The sequence below is a fragment of the Theropithecus gelada genome, chromosome 13 (genome assembly GCF_003255815.1).
Source record: "Theropithecus gelada isolate Dixy chromosome 13, Tgel_1.0, whole genome shotgun sequence".
Taxonomy (NCBI): domain Eukaryota; kingdom Metazoa; phylum Chordata; class Mammalia; order Primates; family Cercopithecidae; genus Theropithecus; species Theropithecus gelada.
This window is the reverse complement of record NC_037681.1, coordinates 17,328,177-17,354,342: the sequence shown is the minus strand read 5'-3', so window position 1 is coordinate 17,354,342 and position 26,166 is coordinate 17,328,177. Positions and strand designations below refer to the sequence as shown.

Genomic DNA, 26,166 nt, shown 5'->3' with positions numbered 1-26,166 from the left:
GCTGGAGTGCAGTGGTGCAATCTCGGTTCACTGCAACCTCCGCCACCTGGGTTCAAGCAATTCCCCTGCCTCATCCTCCCAAGCAGCTGGGATGACAGGCATGTTCCACCACACCTAGCTAACTTTCCGTATTTTTACTGGAGACAGGGTTTCACCATGTTGGCCAGGCTGGTCTCGAACTCCTCACCTTAGGTGATCCACCCACTTCAGCCTCCCAAAGTGCTGGGATTACAGGCATGAGCCGCTGTGCCTGGCTCTCCCTTTTATAACATCTGGCTCCCTCAAGATAACGAACCCACCCTCACATTAACAACACTAATCCATCCACTTCTTATTCACCCTTGCCTCCCAACATTTTTGCATGTTAAGTTTCCAACACAGGAACTTCGGGGACACATTCAAATCACAGGGGTTCTAATATAGTGACCTGGGAAAAGATAAAAACAAAAAATATTCCTTGACCTGTCTAATGACCCTTTTAGAGGTGAAATGCTGCATTAGGTACTAAATAATTTAAGTCTAAAATACATATTCAAGTAATGCATTTTAACTTTTTTTTGAGACAGAGTCTCACTCCATCACCCAGGCTGGAGTGCAGTGGCTCAATCTCGGCTCACTGCAACCTCTGCCTCCTGGGTTCAAGTGATTCTCATGCCTCAGCCTCCCGAGTAGTTGGAATGACAGACGCGCATCACCACGCCTGGCTGATTTTTGTATTTGTAGTAGAGATGGGGTTCTGCCATGTTGGCTGGGCTGGTCTTGAACTCCTGACCTCAAGTGATCTGCCCACCTCAGCCTCCCAAAGTGCTGGGATTACAGGCATGAGCCACTGCACCTGGCCAAGTCATCCATTTTAGATTGGTGCAAATGAAAGCAAAGAGGCAAATGCATGTATCAGAGTTGTAGTGCCAGATTCTGCCCATGAGGGTTTGTAATTCTCTTTACCTGGGTCTGCAGGTGGAGCGCACGAGTGTTGCCAAGGGAAACATCTAGCCCTTTCCTTGTCAAACATTGCTCTGAAAGCCAATTCATATGGCTATCTGTACTCTTAATTGGACACCCAGTAATTTTGCAGTATGTGCAAAATATCGTTAGGCTGGCAGGTTAGGCGGAAGGAGGAGCAGGCGGAGCACAGAGGATTTTTAGTGCAGTGAGCAAACTCCGATACATGTAATGGTAGGTACATGTCAGTATACATTTGTCCAAACCCACAGAATGGACAACGCCAAGAATGAACCCTGATAGAAACTACGGACTCTGGGTAATAAGAATGTATCAGTGCAGGTTCCTCAGTTGTAGTGAATGGATTACTCGGGGGAGGTACTTTGATAATGGGGGAAGCTAGTCATGTGTGGGGACAGAGGATATATGGGATATCTCTGCACTTTCCTCTTAATTTTGTTGTGAACCTAAAACTGCTCTGAAAAATAAAGTCTTAAAGATGTGGGCAGGAAAAAAAATACACCGGGCCTCGGGAAGCTGGAGAAGATGCCTTTTGACCTAATGCGCTGATCAGGGCCCCCTTTCAACATGAGTACACCAACGCCCAATTATTGCACCTCTGTCTCATGTAAATTTCCTTCTTCCAATGTTAAGAGCAATTGCAGCCTGCTCAAGGTTTTTCTTTCTTTGTGTGTGTCGCATCAATCAACAAACAGGTAAAAAGAAAAACCCACTATTTTTCCAGATATTAAGAATGCAGAAGGCAGGAAGTATCAACAAAGTCACTTCCTTCCTTCCTTCATTCATTCATTCATTCACAGAGAGCAGGACTCCGCACAGCACACCACAGTCCCTCACATTGGTTTTGGAGATCAAGCGGCTCACGAGGCTTCCCAAAGTCTAGGACCCTGGATCACCAATCCTCGTGTAAAAGCCAGCAACTGTGAGTCCGTACTCCTGTCAATTCCTCTTCCTGTTCAGAGCCTCCCTGCATCTTACTTTCTGTGCACTCAGCAACTACCTCTTCTACTTCCTAATTGTTGACCTCAGATGTAGAATTTTCTTTCTTTTTTTTTTTTTTTTTTGAGACAGAGTCTCTCTCTGTTGCCCAGGCTGGAGTGCAGTGCCACGGTCTCGGCCCACTGCAACCTCCGCCTGCCAGGTTCAAGCGAGTCATCTGCCTCAGCCTCCCAGGTAGCTGGGACTACAGGCGCGTGCCACTATGCCAGGCTAATTTTTGTATTTTCAATAGAGACGGGCTTTTACCATATTGGCCAGGCTGGTCTTGAATTCCTGACCTCGTGATCCACCCGCCTTGGCCTCCCAAAGTGCTGGGATTACAGGCATGAGCCACCGCGCCTGGCCAAGAGGTAGAATTTTCAAGTCACCGACTATTTGGAGATTCTCAGGCCAAACCTGTCCATTTTCAGAATGAGTCTTTCATGGAAAGATACGAAGCGGCAATCCAGTGGGAAAGGATTGGTGGGCAAAGATTCAGCCTGTATGCCCTGTCACAATCTGTCAGACTCTCGGGATGATTTAACCAGACGGAAGGGGCCTCCCTGAAGGTGGGAAATTATTTTTGTGACCTCTGATAGACACTCATCTTAGCACGGATGATGGCTCCCTCCTCCCCATCTTAATGAATCCATGTGAATTAAAAGAAATCAGGCAGATCTAAAGACATCATTCAACTGTGTTTCCCTTCCTCCCTCCCTGCTTCTTCTCTCTTTCTTCCTTCCCTCCTTCTCTGCCTCCCTCATTTCCTTTCTCCTCTCTCCCTTCTTCTCCCCCTCTAGGGCTCAGGTGTGCACCATGGTCAACAGGTCTCTCCCTTATTACCTTGAGCTGTAGAGAAAGAGGCTGGGACCACAAAAAGAGGGCAAAGGGAAGAGAATCCATGGAAACCTCTGAGTCCTCATTTTTCCTGGTCAGTCTGAGGTTGGGTTATATGGCTATAGAGGAGAACAGGATGAGAAGAACCTGTCCCTGCTTTACTCAGTGATTTCTTCATCGTGTTCTGGATCATTTGGAAGCTCCATGAGTAGAGTGAAGGAGAGAGGTTGAGCACCATCCCCGCTGCCCTCAGCTGTGTGACCGTGAAGAAGTTGCACGGTTCCAGTTTCGCCATGTGTAAGCCAACCTCACACCAAATAGGGCGCCCTAGCTTCCTGCCCTACATGTTGCAAGGGCTCGGTCAATGGCAGGCCTGTGTGCAATGGGTTATTACAGGAAATGCCAGTGCGAAAGGGATTGTAGGGGTCATTGAGCCCAACTGCTTGACCTTCCTAATGTGGAGACCACAGCCCAGAGAAGTTAATGCACTTTTCAAGGTCATAGGTGTTATTTCACGGCACCATTCCCTGGGCATCAGAGTCCTCGGCTGGAATTGTCAGTGCTTCCTAAACCCTTCTTGGAGTGAATACATCAGAACCATTGAAATACGCATTTGCGTCTTCCACGTTTTCTTTGATATGTGTACTGGCCATTGCTGAATACAGGGTTTGAAGCTATCTTTTTTACACCAAAACAAAACAGAATAAAACAACCCATTCAAGATGATTTACAAATTGAAGACACCTAATAACAACACCTTGCATTTCTGGAGAGCTTTTTATTTGCACAACACTTCCCAGACAGTAACTAATGAATTCTCCAACTCCCCTTAGGAATAGAGACACATGCATTCCCACGCACACCAGGAACTTAATTTACATGAAATGAAGAAAAAGTCATTATAGAGCGGCATTTCCCTAAATCATAATTACAACCTTCAGCCCGAGGTAAACACGCTGAACCCTCCCAGGGATGCTGCGATGTTCACCCACTGCGGGGGTCTCCACTTCGATCCCAGCACTGCCTGCATAGGGAGGACAGACCAGGAGTATTCATGTAAAGTCAGCTCTCTCTGGGATCAAGGTCCCATTTTCCAGCCAAACGACTGGAGGTTAATGGCTTGTTAGGGGGCAGGTGCTGGGGCAGTGGTCTCCTCCTGTCAATCAAAAAGAAGACAGGGTGGTGAGATGTCATGGAGGTGCCAGAAACTCGTGTGTGAACCGGGAATGTGCGTTTTTACAAACAGGAGCATGGAGGTGGACCTCTAGGAGTTTTTGGTCCCTGCGGGAGGAGCAGCAGTCTTTCCAGCACTTTATGAACCACATACTGGCTGTTGCTGCCCTTGCCTCCCCAAGGGACTGGTCCCATGCTCTGGCGGACAGGCTCAGGCGTCCACCTGTCCACTCAGCGCCTTGGCCCCTGCCGTCGGTCTTGCCTTATTTAGCACAAATAACCCTCAGTGCATTGTGATGATATCAGCCACCAATGTCGATGTCTCCAAGTACCACATTTGAAATGTCTCAGGCTAAATAGCTGCTTTTTTTGTTTCATTTTGTTTTTTAGATGGAGTCTCGCTCTGTTGCCCAAGCTGGAGTGCAGTGGTGCGATCTCAGCTCACTGCAATATCCGCCTCCCAGGTTGAAGCGATTCTCCTGCCTCAGCCTCCCGAGTAGCTGGGATTACAGGTGCCCGCCACCACGCCTGGCTAATTTTTGTATTTTTAGTAGAGACAGGGTTTCACCATGTTGGCCAGGCTAGTCTGGAACTCCTGACCTCAGGCAATCTGCCCACCACACCTGGCAAGAAGCCACTTATTTATTTTTTATTTATTTATTTATTTATTTTTTGAATTTTGTGAGACGGAGTCTCGCTTTGTTGCCCAGGCTGGAGTGCAGTGGCGCAATCTCGGTTCACTGCAAGCTCCGCCTCCTGGGTTCACGCCATTCTCCTGCCTCAGCCTCCCGAGTAGCTGGGACTACAGGCGCCCGCCACCACGCCCGGCTAATATTTTGTATTTTTAGTAGAGATGGGGTTTCACCGTGTTTGCCAGGATGGTCTCCATCTCCTGACCTCGTGATCCGCCCGTCTTGGACTCCCAAAGTGCTGGGATTACAGGCGTGAGCCACCGCGCCCGGCCAGAAGCCACTAATTAACGTGGGGACACATGAGCTGGAGCAGCACAAGGGGAGTGGACTGAGCCACCTGGGCTGAGATGTGGCTCCTGACTTAGGACAGCCCAGAGTCCAGAGCCTGGGGCGCATGGCATCAGCCATAGGCAGGAAAAGGCTGAGGAGTGAGGAGCAGGTAAAAGAGCGCAGTCCTCTCGCTCAGACCCATTCTCAATGAGCCTGCTGACCAGAGAGGGGCAGTTCCATATTTGGTCACTGTGTCCTTAAGAGAGCAGCCATTGGCCAGGCATGGTGGCTCACGCCTGTAATCCCAGCACTTTGGAAGGCTGAGGTGGATGGATCACTTGAGGCCAGGCATGGTGGCACAGGCATGTAATCCCAGCTACACGGGAGACTGAGGCAGGAGAATCACTTGAACCCGGAAGGCAGATGTTGCAGTGAGCTGAGATTGCACTACGGCACTCCAGCCTGGGTGACAGAGCGAGAGTCCGTCTCAAAAAAAAAAAAAAAAGTGGCTTCTGCCCTTGCTCCTGGACTGGTTCCTGGTTCATACCCAGCATAGGGTGTACTGTGTTGACCTGCAGTGGGTCGGAACCATTTGGCCTGACTTCTGCGTGCACCTGTTTCAAGGCCAGAGTAGAAATGGTCTCAACGTGATCTCTGATAGATAAAATATTTCTGCCTCAAGGGGATATTTTTAAAGGCTAGATAAGGGGTGCCTGCCAAAAACCCACCTCACACTAGACTCACAGCTGTGGCTGAGACAAACACAGCTCACAGGGAGAAGAGAGCTCCCCAGGGTCCCACTGGATGTACTGAGCAGAGACGTGGCAAAGCAGCCAGCAGGAATGCACAGCAAAGTGAACCAGGAAGGCCAGAGTAGCCAGAGCCAAGTAGGGTGGCAGCCAGCAGGGTTGCAGCCTCAGTGAGGTGCCCAGATGGCCAAGCCACTCTCAGAAAGCAAGTTAGACGGGGCCAGGCGCAGTGGCTCACGCCTGTAATCCCAGCACTTTGGGAGGCTGAGGCAGGCAGATCCCTGGAGGTCAGGAGTTTGACACCAGTCTGACCAACATGGTGAAACCCCGTCTCTACTAAAAATACAAAAACTAGCTGGGCGTGGTGGCACATGCCTGTGGTCCCAGCTACTTGAGAGGTTGAGACAGGAGAATCACTTAAACCTGGGGGGCAGAGGTTGCAGGGAGTCAAAAAAAAAAAAAAAAAAAAAGAAAGAAAGTTAGGAAGAAGAAGGAACCCACCCACTAGCATGCACAACACCCCTTAGGAAAGTCTGAGCTGCATCAGGTCTGAGTCTTACATGGAAATTCTCCTGCCACTGGCAACCATTAAAACTTGATTTATTTTATTTTATTATTTTATTTTATTTTTTGAGAGAGAGTCTTGCTCTGTCTCCCAGGCTGGAGTGCAGTGGTGTGATCTTGGCTCACTGCAACCTCCGCCTCTTGGGTTCGAGCAATTCTCCTGCCTCAGCCTCCCGTGTAGCTGGGATTACAGGCACGTGTGCCATGATGCCCAGCTCATTTCTTTTGTATTTTTAGTAGAGATGGGGTCTCACCATTCTCGAACCCCTGACCTCAGGTGACCCACCCGCCTTGGCCTCCCAAAGTGCTGGGATTACAGGCGGGAGCCACCATGCTTGACTGATGTTTTTGAAGGAGAGAGAGGATCAAGATGGCCATAGAGAAATAATAATAATAATAATAAAATTCACGATTTCACTAAAAATCAAGAAGGGGTGCCTTAAAAGGTCCAGGAGCTTTGAGGCACCTCTAAGAGACGGAAGAAGCCTGGGATCATCGTGAAGAAGGAAATCACAGTCCAGAGGCTATGCAGAATGAAAAATATAAAGGCTGAGTACAGGCTGGATCACGCCTGTAATCCCAGCACTTACGGAGGCCGAGGTGGGAGGATCACTTGAGAGGCCAGGAATTTGCGACCAGCCTAGGCAACATAGGGAGACACTGTCTCTACAAATACAAAATTAAAAAATTAGTTGGCCACAGTGGAGGCACACTTGTAGTCCCAGCTATTCAGGAGGCTCAGGAGTCCAAGGCTGTGGTGAGCTATGATCACATCACTGCATTCCAGGCTGAGGAAAAAGAATGAGATCCTGTCTCTTTAAAAAAAAAAAAAAGAAAGAAAAGGCACAAAAAGAAAAAAAACCCCAAAGGATGGGCTGCTCGTGCTCACAGGAGCAGCTCGTGCTCACAGGAGCAGCTGCCGCTCCATCCTCAGGCCAGGAAGCAGGCAGCAAGATTTGGGCCCCTGGTATAGAGCAGAGGGCTCAGACGGTTGGGATGGAGAGGTCGCTGGGGCCCCAGCAATGCCCAGCAGGGATGGCATGCTCTTTCTGTCCAGGAGGTGAAATGCAGACGATAGAAAGAGCATTGGTGGAGAGGCTGCAAACTGAAACCCAGCGTTGAGCTCACACCAATAACCTCTCAACACTTGAGAAAAGCCATAAAAGAGAGGCATCCATCCCAACGAATGAAAAAGTTTACATCCAAAGAAGTTGCGTTAATAGAGGAACCCGAACAAGGATTTGGTATATATATAATTAGAATCCTCAGAGAGAAGTAAAGTGATATTGCACCCATAAAAACAAATGTTGGAGAGATCTTGGAAATGAAAAATTTGATGATTGAAATAAAAATCTCTGTAAATGGGCAGAAGCATTGAAGATTATAGAATAAATTGAAAGGCTGAGCCACAGGATGCTCTTAGAATAGCAAAAATGGACAAGGAGATGGGGGTACAGAAAATGGTTAAGAGAATTTGAAGATAGACCCTATAGTTCCCAACATGCATCTAACAGAGCTTCAGAAGACAAGACAGAGGGACCGGAAGAGACAGTGTGCTCAGAGCAATCATGGAGAATGGGCTCCTAGGTCAAGGGCAGGTGACAGCCCCAGAGTGAAAGTGCCTGGGGATGGCTGAGCAGAATCATGGACAAGCTACAGCACGGTGACATTTCAGACATCAGGGATAAAGAGAAAATCCCAAACGCTTCTGGGGTCAGGGGAGTGGGGAGAGGTGAGACCGTATTACTACAAAGATGTACTGAATGCAGGAAGAAACTGGAGCAATCTCTTCCAACTTCTGAGGAAAATACTCCTGAATTAGAATTCCACAGCAAGGCCGGGCATGGTGGCTCATGTCTGTAATCCCAGCACTTTGGGAGGCCGAGGCAGGTGGATCACCTGAGGTCAGGAGTTCAAGACCAGCCTGGCCAGGTACGGTGGCTCACACTTGTAATCCTAGCACTTTGGAAGGCCAAGGCAAGTGGATCACTTGAGGTCAGGAGTTCAAGATCAGCCTGACCGACATGGTCTCTACTAAAAATACAAAAATTAGCTGGGCGTGGTGGCGCATGCCTGTAGTCCTAGCTACTCAGGAGGCTGAGACGGGAGAATTGCTTGAACCCAGGAGGCGGAGGTTGCAGTGAGCTGACACTGCACCACTGCACTCCAGCCTGGGCAACAAGAGCAAAACTCTATCTCAAAAAAAAAAAAAAAAAAAAAATTCTGGAATTAGTGGTGATGGTTGCATAATCTTGTGAATACACTAAAATCCACTGGACTTTGCACTGTAAAAGATAAATTTTATGCTTTGTGAATTATGTATCAACTTTGAAAAACGTAATGAGTCAACTTAAATATCCATCAGTAGGGAATGTTAAATAAACCAAGATGAATTGTACTGTGGAGATACGGACCAGAAGTCCCAAGCAATGAGGTAGATCTTTCTGTACTGATACTGAACAATGTCCCAGATTTCCTACTAAATGATAAAAGCAAGTTTCAGAACACAAAACAGCATGTATAATGTGAATCTATTTATGTTCAATACACACACACACACACACACACACAGAGACATGTAAATGAATATGGACAAATATATCTAATTGACAAGAGTGGGTGCCGTGGCTCACACCTGTAATCCCAGCACTTTGGGAAGCTGAGGTGGAGGATCACTTAAGGAGCTCGAGACAAGAGTGGCTGTCTTTGGGGCGAAATGTATGGGGATTAAGGGGAACGCTTATCTATTTATATTTTGTACTTTTTTAAAGACAGTATTGTATTACTTGATTCAAAATAAATTTCAAAGAAGAGAAGGACAAAGAAATGCAGTGAACTAAAAATGGCTTACGTTAGGGTTTAGCATTGAATATTTTAAATGTATGTCTGCTGGTTGTTTGAATTATGTCACAAAGTAACAGCTTCTATTTGCACACTGCTTTACAGTAAATAAAGCTTAGACATATTAAAAACAAAAAAGCAAAAAAAAAAGCCCTTTAGCAAGAATAATCCAGACTCTATTACAGGTTGTTTCTTTTTTACTCTAACGTGACACTTTTAACATTTTCTTCCAAGAGCATTCTGATTGGCACGCCTTTATTTTTTCTTTTTTGAAACAGGGTCTCATTCTGTTGCCCAGGCTGGAGTGCAGTGATGTGATAATAGCTCACTGCAGCCTTGAACTCCTGGGCTCAAGCGATCCTCCTACCTTAGCCTCCCAAGTAGAGCAGCTGGGACCACAGGGATGTGCCACCACGCCTGGTTAATTCTTGTCTTTCTTTCTTCTTTTTTTTTTCGAGACAGTCTTGCTCTGTCACCAGGCTGGAGTGCAATGGCGCCATCTCAGCTCACTGCAACCTCTGCCTCCTGGGTTTAAGCCATTCTCCTGCCTCAGCCTCCCGAGTAGCTGGCACTACAGGCGTGCGCCACCACATCCGGCTACATTTTTGTATTTTAGTAGAGATGGGGTTTTACCATGTTGGCCAAGATAGTTTTGATCTCCTGAACTCGTGATCTGCCCGCCTCGGCCTCCCAAAGTGTTGGGATTACAGGCGTGAGCCACCGCGCCAGGCCAATTTTTGTATTTCTTGTAGAGTCATGGTTTCGCCATGTTGCCCAGGCTAGTCTTGAACTCCTAGGCTCAAGCGAGCCGCCTGCCTCAGCCTCCCAAAGTGCTGGGATTACAGGCGTGAGCCACTGCCCCTGGCTGTTCCTTTCTTTACAGCGATGTTACCCATTTTGGTAGTTTGGGTGGATTCATACTTTTGTAGGGGAAAAGGTAGTTTTTTAATGCTTAGTTGATTATACTTAAGATAAAACATAACACATGTGAAAGGACAACATTTTACTTGGAAAGAAGTTTCAGGAAGAGACACTGGGATGTTTTAGAGACAGAGTGATGTTGATTTCAAGGTTTATTGAGACACTAAAAAAGTAATTTCACTGATGAATTAATATTTCCCTTTAAATATAAAAGTGCTTATGCTTACAAATCCTTAAGGCTCATTCTGTTATGGGACAATAAGATGTTTCCCCATCCCAAGAACTGCGCTGTATGAGTTTCAGGTGAATTACAGAAACAGCAAAATCTCCAAACAGTAAAGGAAGTGGTCAATGACTCCATCAGCTTTGCACTTGTAAATTTTAGACTGAGACAAAATACAAGATCCTTCTAGACAAATTCTTAACATTAGATGTGTTCTCCACGCCTTCCTAAGATCATGCCAAAATAATTCACCATTAAATTATTCATGATTTGAATGTGGAGTTTTCTTTGCAATATGACGAATGCAACTGTGGGGACATGAGAGAGAGAGAGACAGAGAGAGAAACAGAGAGAGAGAGAAAGAAAGAAGGGGGGGTTAACATTTGCACTGCCTCATGCAGATATAGGTAACCCCCAAAGTGAAGACTTTAGGTTCCGGGTGTCCAGGTATCTTAGAAGCAGACTGGGAGATGGGATTCCTAAACAGGAGTAAGAGATTTGGCCTGCTTAGTGGGACAGATCCACTTAAACTTCCTAGGAAGACTTACAAGGTCACTGTTTCAGCTGATATACTTCGCAACCCCACTGCAGATTGCAAATTATTTTTGCACATTACTACACTAGAACTATGCGCAATGTCCTCATAGTTATGTGTAGATGTGCTTTCAGGAAGAAGACATTTATTGTAGGTTTTTATAATTTCTTTTTTTGTTTAGATGGAGTCTCACTCTGTCGCCCAGGCTGAAGTGCAGTGGCGCGATCTCGGCTCACTGCAACCTCCGCCTTCCAGGTTCAAGCAATTCTTCTGCCTCAGCCTGGTTTTTAGAATTTCTAATTTCAGAAAAATCACAAGCTCACTGCAGAAAATTTGGAACACAGAGATAAGCACAAAAGAAAACACCAGTCTTCCAAACGGTGAAATATTTTGATGCATGTACTCTCCAGTCTATTTATATGAATGCCTTCAAATAAATTTTTATCATATATAATATTTTGGAGTAGAAAAAAACTAAAGTTTCCTTGCAAGAAGGATTCACAGATTTTGAGAAGAAAGGGCTGGAAGAAGTGAGTCTTACTAAAGCCACTGGTCTTTAATGAATTGCTTGGATTAACTTTTTTTTCCCCCACATACTCAGATACACAGATAGGAGCCCGCAACTTTCTCAGCAGTGCTGTTTGTAATGTTGCTGCTTAACAGAGCCATTACGGCGACTTGGATTAAAATAGTCACTGTCGTCTTTTTTTCTTCCCGTGCCGGTATCGCTCTCGCAAGCATGGTTAACGCCCCTAAAACCCACCGGACTTTCTGTAAGAAGTGTGGCAAGCACCAACCCCACAAAGTGACACAGTACAAGAAGGGCAAGGATTCTCTGTATGCCCAGGGAAAGCGGCATTATGACAGGAAGCAGAGTGGCTATGGTGGGCAAACTAAGCCGATTTTCCGGAAAACGGCTAAAACTACAAAAAAGATTGTGCTAAGGCTTGAGTGCGTTGAGCCCAACTGCAGATCTAAGAGAATGCTGGCTGTTAAAAGATGCAAGCATTTTGAACTGGGAGGAGAGAAGAAGAGAAAGGGCCAAGTGATCCAGTTCTAAGTGTCATCTTTTATTATGAAGACAATAAAATCTTGAGTTTATGTTCAGTTCAAAAAAAAAAAAAAAAAAGTCACTGTCAACACAGATGCTGGATTTTCTCCACAATCACATCCAAATGCACTAAGAAGCAGCCCCAAATGAGTATTAGATAACAAAATGAACTTGATCTGCTTTAATAGAGAATAACTAGAAGAGATATGAAAATGGTATTAGACCTAATAAAACCGCATTTTCATCAGTGCTACAATACGTACATTTTCACGACATATATCACTACACAGAATTGTCTTATTTAAAATCCTCTTCAATTCTTGAAACCTTCCTAAGATCGATGCCTGTAAGAAGATGAAGATCCTATAATTTGTTTTTGTGACTGCGAAAGCTGGATCACTGGAAAATTCTCGAGGGAGACAAGCTGGCTCCCAAGTTGCTGACAGCTTTCCCAAGACTGAAACACAGAATTTGAAACGGTGTTCGATATGACACACTAGGCCTTTGATATCAGAATACTGAAGTAGAGTTGCTAGCGCCATGAAGAAACCTCCAAGATGACACACACAGCATAAAAAAAAGGTGGAACTTTAAATTCCTTCACTGACTGGGGCAGACTTCATGCAACGGACTTTAAATGTTTGCAGAACTGTGCAAGCAAGAGACTATTACACTGTAACAGGAGTATCTGTCCCTTAGCACCCTGCCTGAGAAAGGGTGAAGTCCAAGTGTCCACCTACTGTATTTCCTCCTGCTAATAAATATTGTGTTGCCAGGCTGGGCGCGGTGGCTCACGCCTGTAATCCCAGCACTTTGGGAGGTGGAGGAGGGCAGATCACCTGAGGTCAGGAGTTTGAGACCAGCCTGGCCAACACGGTGAAACCCCGTCTCTACTAAAAATACAAAAAGTAGCCGGATGTGGTGGTGGGCGCCTGTAATCCCAGCTACTCAGGAGGCTGAGGCAGGAGAATTGCTTGAACCTGGGCTCGGGGGGTTGCAGTGAGCCAAGATTGTGCAACTGCACCCTAGCCTGAGTGACAGAATGAGACCCTCTCTCTTAAAAAAACAAAAACAAAAACAAAAAACAAAAGATTGTGCTGCCACTCTAGAAGGTTTTAGCCAACTACTTGGAATTTGCTTGCACTGGGCAAGGTCTCGTGCTCCTGTGAAAACGACATTAGCATTGAGTTAGGCATAAATCAGGCTGAACCTTTCATCATCTCCAGCCATGGTTCCTTTTTTTTTTTTTTTTTTTTAAACTGGAGAAAGGTTAGGAAAGGGATTTCCAGTGAGTATGAAAAGAAGGGACTCTTGAGTATGTCACGATTACTTTGGTTAAGCTCAAAGCACTGATTTACTGATGCAAGGCAGACAGACACGCTGGCCCTGGGCCTAAATAATATAACAGCTAAATATTTCAATCCAGCATTTAGGGCTTTGACCCTAGTGGTGTGCAACATCCAGATCACTGGTTGGATTTCTAGTCTTTGTCTGCATGTGTGGGGCTAGAAGGTCCAGTCATGAGTTGGGCATCACAAAGATCGATGAGATCATATGCTGATTTTCCCCTCTACTGGTACAGACACTAAGGTTTCTCCTACAAGTAAATAATTATGTTGATGCAGCCACCTAAGCCCCTAGAGAAAAAAAATATCACCCATTTTCTCAAGAGAGGTTTCCTCTTTCTTTCCCGAAGCTCATGCGTGACATACCTAAGTCCCTTATGACAGATCTCCTTTCTCAGAGATGAACCTCCCTGAGCAGGTGTCCTCTACCTCCTACCCCCGCACCCCCAAACAAAAATTACCATCAGAGGCACAAGATCCACATGAAGAGAACTCACCCTGGGGACACAGGAAGCCTGACTGTGCCACAGGCCTCTGGTGACACTTGTACTGTGGTGTGCAGTACGCACGCTATTTTCTCATGGAAGATGGCAGCCATTGGAAGCTTGGACCCCATGGTGCTTCTTCCTTTTCCCATCTGGATAGCCCCCGCTTTTTTTTGGAGGGGTAGGGGGGGACGGAGTTTTGCTCTTGTTGCCTAGGTTGGAGTGCAGTGGCACAATTTCAGCTCACTGCAACCTCTGCCTTCTGGGTTCAAGCAATTGTTCCTCCTCAGTCTCCCAAGTAGCTGGGATTACAGGCGCCCACCACTACACTCAGCTGATTTTTTTGTATTTTTAGTAGGTTTCATCATGTTAGTCAGGCTGGTCTCAAACTCCTGACCTCAGGTGATCCGCCCGCCTTGGCATCTCAAAATGTAGGGATTACAGGCATGAGCCACCATGCCTGGTCCTTCTGATTTCTTGAAACTAGGGTGCGATGAGAAAGAGGAGGATGGGGTGTACCACCCACAGTGGGGTACTAGGTAGCCCTGCTGCCCTGCCCGCTTCGGTCTGTTAGAACTCTGCCTGCAGCCAGGAAGGCCTCAAAGTGGTATCCACACAGGTGAAGGAGCTCCCTCTTTGGTGTCTTCCCTGGCTGTTCCTGTCCCCTCCCATCTCATGGGGGCGGGTATAGCTACCCTGCTCTCACCCTCTTGGTCTGCTAGATCCTAGTCCAGATCTAGACCCTAGGAGAAAGTTCCATCTCCCACATTGTACACGTGTGCACCTTGGTGCCTGCAGACACAATGCATTTCCTTTGCCTCTGTTCCTACAGTAATGTTTAAAACTCTGTCAAGTGTGACACTTAGGTATTTCAAAAAGCTTGCCCAGATCTGTCGATCCTCACAGTCGCTCAGTAAGGTGATTGACATGTTGAGTTACACTTCACATAGAGACAACTGAGGCATGGAGAGGAGCTTTATTCAAAGACCAGGTGCAGCAGGGCAAAGGAAGAGGGTGCTTGGGCACTCCAGCTACTGTTCCAGCTGCGTGGCCTGAACATGAGCACATTATTGTACTGGAGCTCTATTTCCTTAAAGCCTCCACTGTTGCTAACAACTGTTCTATTAATAGTAAGGAGTCAAGAAATGAAATCCGACTTACAGAACTTACAAGGAAAAAACTCTAAAGGAACAAAAGATCAACCCAGTCCACAGAGGAGGATGTGAGTGTGTGTGTGTGTGTGTGTGTGTATGTGAAGCCCTGGGAACTTCAGGGAATTCATAATCAGTTTGCAAATTACTCAAAAGAAAGTGTCAATGCTGCTACATCATCACTTAAACAGGCCTCAGAGATGGCTGGTGATGCTATGGAAGTGTCTATCAGTAAAGATCCGTGTGACGCATGCTTAGAATTACGGACATCTCAGCTACATGGCCATCCTTTGGGCTTTGTAATCACTCACGCTACAGATGAAGGTAAGATGGGAGACTCCAAGAATGCTCTTCGAAAAGTCAGATACCCTTGGCTCTTGTGGACGGAACGCTGCTTAGTGAAGTAACGCACATTCCTCGCTGCTGAGTATGTTCTTTTTGCTCCTGTGGGCATCTAGAAATAAAGGGATCCTGAATACTGGGGAAAATTCAGTTTTGTTTTATGGAAAATTGGAAAAGCAGCGATAAGGAAACTAGAACATCGATATTATTTTAATAACCCAACAGTACTCTGAAAATCCTAAACATGGGTGCTATGTTATATCATGTCTAGATCCAAGTATTTCTGGATGAGCTTTCCTATTTTAAAAATGGGTAAAAACAAAAAAACAAAACCAAACCAAACCCAAGTCCTTGATTCAGCTTTTCAGGCTACATCAATACCCCCGGGGCTTCAACAGAAATGCTGACCCTTGTATTGACTTGCAATTAGTGCCCTGAATTCAACCCTCAGATCAATGTCTATAAAATTGGCTGTAAGAGGTGGATTTTCAAAGTAACACACAGAGATTTAATCCCTTGATTCCCATTACTGTAAGTAAGAGCTGTGAACCTAAATCCCCCTGCAACCGACCCAAAATTTACCCCTTGCTGCCTCGGAGTGCCAATTAAAATAATACAAACCAAAACCGTGGTCAGATGTAATTAGTTTGAGAACCGAGTTTATCATTTTCCTCATGCCAGGCAAACAAGTTAACCCCTTTGGTGACAGATACAGAATCATCTGGACAAAAGGAAAACAAATCTCAAGTCTGAACATTTCTTGTGCTATTTGCTGGAAGTTGTGACATTGAAAAACTGTGCTCTTCTGCGAACGGGAAAACGAGGACATAAACTCCAGTTCCAAATGGTTGGAAGTGCAGTTTATGTGGTAAGGTAGTTTTTCCCCTTTCATTAAAAAAATTTCAAGATGCCACTTGATCCGGGTTTCTCCGAAAACGTATTACCTCTTAAAAATATAATTCTTATAGGGACAGACTTCAGCTGTGTAGCAGGCAAAGCTGCAGAAGAGAACATTCTTGAAAGACGGCTGGGTGTTTCTTAGCACAAACCACCTCTGAAAGAGTATCAAGCTCAGCGGTTGGTGAAGCAAAGTCAAGTCCCTGTCCCACCCATCTTTGGGATGAGGAGTTCCCCATGGTGACCCTGAGTCAGGCTTCCTCTGCACCCCTCTGCTTAGTTAACGAGGACTCAACTGAACTGCCCATCTGCAAACAAACCCCTTCTGCATTTTTCTCTCTAGACACGAGTGAATTGTGTCAGATGGTATAGTGGGAAAAAGACAAAGGATATTTGAATCTCAGGATATGGGCTGGATCGGGTGAAGGGATGGTTTTGTTTTTGTTGCTGTTTCTGCTTCTTTAGTTTGGGGAGGAGGATAAGGAAAAGGGAGGGAGATAAGGCTAAAAATGAGGTTAACAAACATACCCTCCCACATAGGGGATACTTCATGTCAAGCCACTGGTCTAACACCTCCGTCTTCTTTAGTTCAAAATTCTCTTATGTTACTCAACCAAAAATTGCAAACATGATTCCACCATGTTCGTTTCAGTTGTGCGCAGTTCCCTGACTGCACACAAGTCATGGAAGTAACTTGTGACTCTAAAGAATGACAAGCAAAGAGGCATCCCAGGGCTACTGGTTGAAGAGGAACCCTGTGGCCATTGAGATGACCTTCTCAAGCTTCCTGTTGAGACTTCACTGGGACGCTGGAGCGTGTGCATGTATGTGCGTGCGTGTGTGTATATGTATCAGGAAATAGCAAAGACAAATAGTAAACTATAGTTATAATGAAGAAAAACATACTTTTTTTTCCATGAAAAATGTCAGACTTCATACTGATAATCTGTGGGAGCTACATTTAAGCCATTTATGAAACAAAAAGATTGCTTTTAAAGAGATTATAAACTGGGAGCCAGAACAACTGACTTGAACGTATTTTGATTCTCAAGTTTCCTTGTAAAAATATTCATAGAAATTGGTGGACGTCTTTTACGTACAACTCAACTTCTCTCATTTACAACATAAATCATTTAATGTAACATTTGCAACCTTAGAAAGGCAGACATATTTAATCCAAGTCCGTTTATAAATTCCAATTTCACATGGATTAAAAACTGCAGATAAATTAAGTCACAATAATATCCTGTACATGCATTAAGGCTGGTGACTGCTAAAGTCTCTTGGGAATCTACAAATAAGAAATCACACGCAGATTACTGGGTCTGAAGAGTGTCTACATTATTAAAAAAATCTTGCTTTTTTTTTTGGTGATGCAGATTTCAACAGTAACTCTGGAAAACTGTGAAAAATGTTATTTAAAAATATATATGTATATGCTACTGCACAGTTTCAAAGATGTGATTCATAAATAATGTTGGCTGCACTGATTAATTTTATAACAATTACTGCACTTCCAAGTTGATGCGAACACGCAGTGACTTTGACTCAATATTAGGCACTAGTAATATCCTTCAGGCGTACTACAGTTTTATGTTAGCTGTATTGTACATATATATTTTTAAATGTATGCATTTATACAAACTGTGTCTATTATGTATGGGTGTCAGAAATGTACACATCACTGTTATATAATACACATATCATTGTTGTACATATTAGGAGAAGTTTTAGTGCAGAACGTCTCATTGCATTGCATTCCATGTGTTCAATCTAGTACACAAATTTGTCAACTCTTCAGAGTATTTTTCCAGTACATTCCTTATTAGATCGTGGGTTTCAAGTTTCCATTTGCAATTTGTGTTTTTTTTTTTTTTTTTTTTTTTTTTTGAGACAGAGTCTCGCTCTGTCGCCCAGGCTGGAGTGCAGTGGCGCAATCTCGGCTCACTGCAAGCTCCGCCTCCCGGGTTCACGCCATTCTCCTGCCTCAGTCTCCTGAGTAGCTGGGACTACAGGCGCCTGCCACCGCGCCCGGCTAATTTTTTTTTGTATTTTTAGTAGAAACGGGGTTTCACCGTGGTCTCCATCTCCTGACCTTGTGATCCGCCCGCCTCGGCCTCCCAAAGTGCTGGGATTACAGGCGTGAGCCACCGTGCCCGGCCCCATTTGCAATTTGAATGTTGCCAGAAATCTCTGTCTTAACCAAACCTCTCTCTCCAGGCACGATTCTGCACGTGAGTCTGATCTATGCAGAGCAGTATCATCAAAAATGCCAAATTTTGATCAGGAATATACCTGGGCTACTCTCTTTCAAAGGCAATTGAACATTGTGATAAAGGATAGCATCCATTCAGGTCATGGAAGCATATGGTCAGTTGAACTTGGGTTGAACTTCAGAGGCAAATGTACGTCTTCAAAGAAAAAGATGTGGTAATAAAAATTATTTGCTTAAATGTGAGAGTCTCTGGAAGGATATATATCAAACTGCGAGCAGTGGTTGTCTCAGGCAGAAGGGACAACCGGGGACTTATACTTTCTACTTTCTACATTTCTGCACTGTTGGAATTCTTACAATGAGTAGGTATTACTTTTCTAATCAGAAAACACAAGAAAGATATTTCAACTTGAAACAAAACAAAACAGGCCAGGCATGGTGGCTCATGCCTGTAATCCCAGCACTTTGGGAGGCCGAGGCCAGAGGATCGCTTGAGCCCAGGAGTTTGAGACCAGCCTGGGCAACATAGTGAGACCCCATCTCTACAAAAAAATAAAGAAAAAATTAGCTGGGTGTGGTGGCATGTGCCTATCTTCCCAGCTGCTTGGGAGGCTGAGGCAGGAGGATCGCTTGAGCCCAGGAGTTTGAGGCTGCGGGGAGCCACGATCGCGCCACCGCACTCCAGCTTGGGCCACAGAACCAGACCCGGTCTCAAAACCAAACCAAACCAATAACAACAGCAGCAACAACAAAACTAAGTAAAAGGAACAAGTTATGAATAACTTTCACAAGCAACAATCGGAGGATGGTTTCTAACCAAAATCACCTATGCCAAACGCCACAGAAACTGCTGTGCTCCACAGACGAAATGAGAGACGGTCATAGGAACTGCATGCTCTGACCACTGCCCACAAGGGCAAGTTTCAAGAAGTTTGCCTGGGAAACGTGGGCCATCAGAGTGCTGATAAAACACTGCTGGCTCACCTGTCAAACGGGGCTTCACAGGGAAGCTCATCACACAGATGCCACAACAAAGCCTGCAACTTTCCAGGTAGGTAAGATCAGAGAAGCTCTCCAGGGATGCAGGACAGACCTCCAGGGCCATCCCTTTATGTGTTTGAATATTTCATCAGGATTCTTCAAGAGTAAGTAGGACAAAGTCTCAGTCCTCCAAAAAAATGACTCAAAATTTCTTAAGTTAGGTTCAAGCTTCCGACATAGGATGAGATTGTGAACTCTGACAAAAATTAGTTGAAAGGGCTGGGTGTGGTGGCTCACGCTTGTAATCACAGCACTTTGGGAGGTGGAGGCGGGTGGATCACCTGAGGTCAGGAGTTTGAGACCAGCCTGGCCAACACTGCGAAACCCAGTCTCTACTAAAAATACAAAAATTAGCTGGGCATGGTGGTGCATGCCTGTAATCCCAGCTACTCGGGAGGCTGAGGCAGAAGAATCATTGAACCCAGGAGGCAGAGGTTGCAGTGAGCCAAGATCGTGCCACTGTACTCCAGCCTGGGCGACAGAGCGAAACTCGTCTCAAAAAAAAGTGAAAGGATTGTAAGAAGCACCGCAGTTGGAGACATGTAAAATGGAAATTATCTTAATATTTCCAAATGCTTGAAGGCCAAAGCCAAATGCAAATCCCACAAGCCCTCTACTTGCTGTTTTCAATTTATTTCAAATCATCTAAGTTGTTCAATCATTTATACAATTTTGAATCAGTGCTCAGAGCTAGGGAATCACAATGATCTTATTTCCCACCTACAGATCAGGCCGACAAAAATGTTAACAGTACAACCCAACCTGAAAGAATATCGGTGAATGTATAGAGACCAGCATCTAGTCTAAGTATTTTGTGCCGTCATCACCTTGAAAAAATGGATTGCTCCATATGCTGCACCGCCTGCCTCTCTCAGACCGTCCTGGTGCAACTTTATCAAGCAAGAGACCTCGAGGACATTATTTTTGTTTTTAAAGTGTGGCAAGATAGACCCTCTTTTTCAGGAGTTACTTTCTCTTCGCCAAGATTTCATATCCAAATATATGTAACAAGATGACTAAATCTAGGGCATAAGACACTATAAAAGAAAAAACATCAGACAAAAACTGTAAACAAGATGTCAAAGAAACTAAAATGTAAGCTTAATTAAAAAAAGAAAACAAGAGAAAAACTCAGAGCAAGGTGTAAACACACCAGACACACAGGACACAGGAAGAGGCTCTGGTTGCTGCTGCCCCAGAAAAGAACTGTGGTCCGCACTGCAAGCAGCCTGCTAATCAAAGCCGGAAAACTCGCCCCCAAATCAAAACGCATCACAGGGCTGCAGTGGCACACTCTGCATGAGTGTGAGAGTATCAGACAGCATTATCATGGCAAAGAGCTCTTAGCCTGGTAAGCAAAGGATTCAGGCTCCTACTGAAGGGACATTCTAGGTCATGGCCTCATTTAGCCAAGAAAATCTGTAAGAAAGCTACTGGTGGAAAGAAAAGACTTGCAACAGATTGGCTGACAAATGCCATGTGGCTCTACAGCCACCGAGTCACAGTGGCAGGAAGAAGAAATGCATGTGGCTGGTGGGTTTGTTATCACAGGTGCAGAAACCTTCAACTCCTAACTGAGCTCCAACACACAGGCACTGCTGCTTTAGTGTCTGTGAACTTTCAAAGATGTGGAGTTTTTGCTAAATCTCAGTGCCATCTGCACACTACTTGGAGGTGGGGCTGGGCAGGGCGGTGAGTGTCCATCCGTTTGCCTGGAATGCATTGAGCTGACAATAAAGTCGGATGGGGGAAGGGAATTAGAGGAAGAGCAGGGTATTTGGTAACATGCAATCTAGGAAACTTCTGGCACAAAAATATCTGGCTTATTTTCATTATTCAATTACCCATTAATACATACCGATCAAAAAATAACTGGGGAATAGTATATTAATACTGAAAGTAATCAACAGTATAAGAGCAAGTCTATCTTCACCAGCAGTCAAGCTTTTGGTGTGCTGTATTGCACCTGGTTAACTAACCCATGAGATTTTGGTTGAATTTTCTAAGAAGTCATGGTTTAGCACTGGAATAGAAAGTGTGCGTCTGTGATTGTGTGTGAGTATGGTGTGTGTGTGTGTGTGTGTATTTCTTCTAACTAGAAACCTCTGATCACTTTGTCTAGCCTGGGATTATGGAAACTAGACAAAGAAGGTGTGTTCTGAAGAGCTGTGTTTCTTACACACATACACAGGCGGCTTCTTATATACCCACACATACAAACACACATGCCCTGCAAAAGACCATTGTTCAATGCTGAGGAAATGTTCACCACAGTCTGATAAATGCTGTGGCTGGGAATCTCAGTAGCACAGTGTCCAAAAGTGTTGAGCCATCTGTGGAGACCAGAGCCCGATCTGGCTCCAGGGTGAGGTCCCTATGACAGGTGGGCGCTGTTTCGCAGCCAGTGCAGGCCCTGTTGGGAGTACTGGACCAGGTGCTCCATGCTGCTGTGCAGGGTGACCGGCCCCATGAGCAGATCCAGGTCGTTGAAGAATTCTAGGGGACAGAGAGAGTCGTTAAGAATGCCACAGATGCGAGGTGTGCTACCCTGAGCAACTGATGTAAGAAAAAATTGCATTCATGGTCTCGATATAAATCAAGGGTTCTCTGTTCCATCATGGAACTTTAGCATTCCTTGGAACAAAATAAAATCCAAGCGTGGGGAACTCATCCTATATCCGAATAAATAAATACATGATATCTGCCATTTCTAAGTCAAATGAATAGCATTTGCTTAGCCAAATCGCAAAGAAAATGCATATCCTCTGGTTGCATTCTCCTAGTCCAGTAATGCTTCCCACTCCTGAATGTGAACGTGGCTCTGTCGTCCCTCACCCTGTACTCAATTCAGGCCTGTGCTGAGCCCCAGGAGTGAGTCCAAGGGGTGAGGCTCTAGTTTTCTAGGGGCAAATCAGAGATGGGCCATGAGACACCTGAACTGAAGTCACCTTCTAGCTTCTGAACATTCCCTAGGTTTGCCCTTTCACCAAACATTTATGATGTGGCCAGGCACAGTGGCTCACACCTGTAATTCTGGCACTTTAGGAAGCAGAGGCCAGTAGATTGCTTGAGGTCAGGAGATCGTGACCAGCTGGGCCAACATGGCAAAACCCAGTCTCTACTAAAGACACAAACAAACATTAGCTGGGTGTGGTGGTGCACACCTGTAATCCCAGCTACTCCGAGGCTGAGGTGGGAAAATCGCTTGAACCCGGGAGGTGGAGGTTGCAATGAGCTGAGATTGTGCCACTGCACTCCAGCCTGGGCCACAGAGCAAGACTCTGCCTCAAAAACAAACAAATATTTATGATGTACCAAGGCACTCTGCTAGGTGCAGGGGGGTAGGGGAGGATAGCAGGATGAATCGTGTGGGCTCTGCTGTCTCTAAGATCATAGTTTGGTAGAGGCAAACACATTCTTATGGCTACTCTACTGTCATGCTGGTCACGGAATACACTTCTCGGTAAGTATCTGGGAGAAGTGTCTCAAAGGTCCTCACATACATGTTGAATGAAGACCTGCTGGGGCAGGGATGGGGAGGTGGCTGGGAGGTTGGCCGGGGCAGGGATCCAGGGATAGAACAGAGGAGGAGCAGCAGGTAGGGGCAGGGGAACAATGCCAAGTCTGCACTGGACACTTGGCACTGAGCCCCCTGGTAGGAGACATCTAGCAGGCAGCTGGCAGCGCCATCTGGAGCTTGGCTTGCTCATAGTCTCCCAAACTGGACACGTGTATTTCTACACATTTGTCCTTTCTGTGTTGTCCACTGGTGACACCCACCCCACCCATTTCAGTCACTCAACTGCTAAGCACTTTTCTTTTTTTCTTTCCTTGAGATGGAGTCTCGCTCTGTCGCCCAGGCTGGGGTGCAATGGTGCGATCTTGGCTCACTGCAACCACCACCTTCCAGGTTCAAGCAATCCTCCTGCCTCAGCCTCCTGAGTAGCTGGGATTACAGGTGTGCACCACAACACCCGGCTAATGTTTATATTTTTAGTAGAGACGGGGTTTCACCATGTTGGTCAGGCTGGTCTCGAACTCCTGACCTCAGGCGATCCACCCACCTCAGCCTCCCAAAATCTAAGTGCTTTTCAAAGCCCTGTTCCATGATTCTATGCCAGACCCTCTAGCAAGCTCCTCTTTGTGGCTTCTGACCCCCACGGCATTCTCACTGGACTCTCTCTGGGCTGCATGTTATGTACTATGTGGTTTTATTTACAATCTCACGCACTCTGCCACACATTCCTTATCTCATCCTGAACATCTTGCTCTTGACTTTGGAGCTATCATGCCTCCATGCTATCACAGGAACATAATTTGCATTTCATGAGCTGAAAGTGAACTCAGATTTGCACTCTTACCTGCTGCTGCAGGGACAATAATAAATTAGTATAATCTTTCAGGAGAAGAGTTAACAGCATATGTCAATATAGAGAACAATATATATCTTAAGAGAATGTATACCTGTTGACCCCCAAATTTTATTCCACAACTCCCTCCTAAGAAAATAATCAGAAATGTGGCCAGGCGTGGTGGCTCATGCCTGTAATCCCAGTAATTTGGGAGGCCGAGGCAGGCAGATCACGAGGTCAAGAGATCGAGATCATCCTGGTCAACATGGTGAAACTCCGCCTCTACTAAAAATACAAAAAAATAGCTGGACGTGGTGGCACACGCCTATAGTCCCAGCTACTTGGAGGCTGAGAGACTCGCTTGAACCCGGGAGGCAGAGGTTGCCATGAGCCGAGATCAGGCCACTGCACTCCAGCATGGCAACAGAGCAAGATTCTGTCTCAAACCAAAAAAAAAAAAAAAAAAAAAAAGAAAATAACCAGAAATATGAACAATGACTTATGTAGGGATATTTATCCCAACATTATTTGTCACAGTGGAAAAAAACTGGAAGGAACGTAAATGTCTAACAACAGGAGAATGGTTTGAGAAATCAGGATACTTTGTGACTATATAATCAATGTACTAGGATATTATCATAGAACCACCATAAAGGGTGTTTTTGAACTAGTTAGTGACATGAGAAAATGCCTGATATAATGTCAAATGAAGAAAGGATATACAACTGTACGAGTATCCCAGCTACTCAGGAGGCTGAGGCAGAAGAATCGCTTGAACCCAGGAGGCAGAGGTTGCAGTGAGCCGAGATCACGCCACTGCACTCCAGCCTGAGCAACAGAGTGAGATTCTATCTAAAAAAAAAAAAAAAAAAAAAAAAAAAGATTATTGATGATTTAGAAGTTGTTTTCTCTGAAGTTTTCTGTGCTTTACAAATGTAGCCATGGTAAGTATGCAGTATCTTTTTTTTTTTTTTGAGATGGGAGTCTCGCTCAGTCGCCCAGGCTGGAGTGCAGTGGCACTATCTCAGCTCACTGCAAGCTCCGCCTCCCGGGTTCACGCCATTCTCCTGCCTCAGCCTCCCGAGTAGCTGGGACTACAGGCGCCGCCACCTCGCCCGGCTAATTTATTGTATTTTTAGTAGAGACGGGGTTTCACTGTGTTAGCCAGGATGGCCTCGATCTCCTGACCTCATGATCCACCTACCCTGGCCTCCCAAAGAGCTGGGATTATAGGCGTGAGCTACCGTGCCTGGCTTTTTATTTTTTATTTTTTTATTTTTTTTGAGACAGAGTCTCGCTCTGTTTCCCAGGCTGGAGTGCAATGGCATGATCTTGGCTCACTGCAACCTCTGCCTCTAGCAAGTCTTTCTCCTGCCTCCCGGTTTCAAGCCATTCTCCTGCCTCAGCCTCCCGAGTAGCTGGGATTATAGGCGTGCACCACCATGCCTGGCTAATTTTGTGTATTTTTAGTAGAGACGGGGTTTTGCCACGTTGGCCAGGCTGCTCTTGGACTCCTGACCTCAGGTGATCTGCCCGCCTCGGCCTCCCAAAGTGTTGGGATTACAGGTGTGAGCCACCGTGGCCTGCTTTATATTACTTTTATAATTAGTAAAAACAAATGTTATTCAAAAAGAAATACAGCTTACACATAAAACGCTCTTTTCAACTGTAAGCAGCCGGCACTCAGAGTTAGTAACATTCTCATTCATTCATTCATTCATTCATTCATTCATTCATTCATTCAGTGTTTCAGAGCTGTGTTCTAGGCACTGGGCTAGGTCTTAGGAATACAAACTTGAATACAATATAGTTCCTCCCTTCAGGAAGCCTGCTGGCTAAAGGGAAAAGTGTAGGTGTGCGTATTTATACCTGCACCTGGGTGTGTCTCACACCATCTTCCACTAAGGATAGAGGGAGACCAAGGCATCGGAGGCCCCGCGGTCAGGGAGAGGGCAGGAAGGGTCTCCCACCACTGGCGACAACTCCTCCTATTTCTCTTTCGAGAGGTCATGGAAACTCGCCCACCGCTCTCCCGATCAGGTGGGCCCCTGGTTCCCCGTGGGGCGCACTCACCTCGGTTTTCCTTGGCCAGGTTGTCGGCCATCTCCCAGTAGTCGTAGCTGTGCAGGATGCTGTTGGTGATGCTGACGTGGTTGGCCGCCATCTGGTGGATGCGCTGTGGGATGCTGACGATGGTCGACGGGGACAGGGCGCTGGCGTTGGAGAGGCTGCCCTGAGACCCCACTGAGCTGGCGGGAGAGGGGTTGGGAGACATGGGGGATGGGGTTCCAGTGCTCCTGGAAGGGGAGAGGTAGAAAAACCAGAGTGGCGAGGTCGGGAGCAAGCGAGGCAGGGCAGCCCCTTGGGGAACGGAAAGCAAAGCGCAGTGGCCCAGCACCATGCATTGTCTGGCTTACCGCACTGACTTTGGAAAAGTGAACTTACTTTCCACTGGCCCCCCACGGGGATGGGGCTTGGGCGGCTTTAGATGAGTTCTGCAAGAAAATAACAACAGTGACAGTGAGTGCCATCTGAGTGAG

The 26,166-nt window shown here is 45.8% G+C and overlaps 2 protein-coding genes across 2 annotated transcripts in view; one reads left to right on the top strand and one right to left on the bottom strand.

Moving 5' to 3' along the window:
- The first annotated feature begins 11,485 nt into the window (after positions 1-11,485).
- Positions 11,486-11,850, top strand: LOC112605059 (60S ribosomal protein L36a-like). The gene has a single exon (XM_025354637.1). It carries the CDS (start codon positions 11,486-11,488, stop codon positions 11,804-11,806), a length of 321 nt encoding a protein of 106 aa, XP_025210422.1. The 3' UTR covers positions 11,807-11,850.
- Positions 11,851-18,185: 6,335 nt separating this feature from the next.
- The window catches only part of AFF3 (AF4/FMR2 family member 3), a 580,919-nt gene continuing 572,938 nt past the window's right edge, over positions 18,186-26,166 (bottom strand). Inside the window, exons 23-25 of the mRNA XM_025354195.1 lie at positions 26,072-26,121; positions 25,700-25,923; positions 18,186-21,770 (exon numbers count right to left, since the gene is read on the bottom strand). Of these exons, the coding sequence (XP_025209980.1) occupies positions 21,649-21,770; positions 25,700-25,923; positions 26,072-26,121 (396 nt within the window). The 3' untranslated portion in view covers positions 18,186-21,648. The remainder of the gene's footprint in view (positions 21,771-25,699; positions 25,924-26,071; positions 26,122-26,166) is intronic.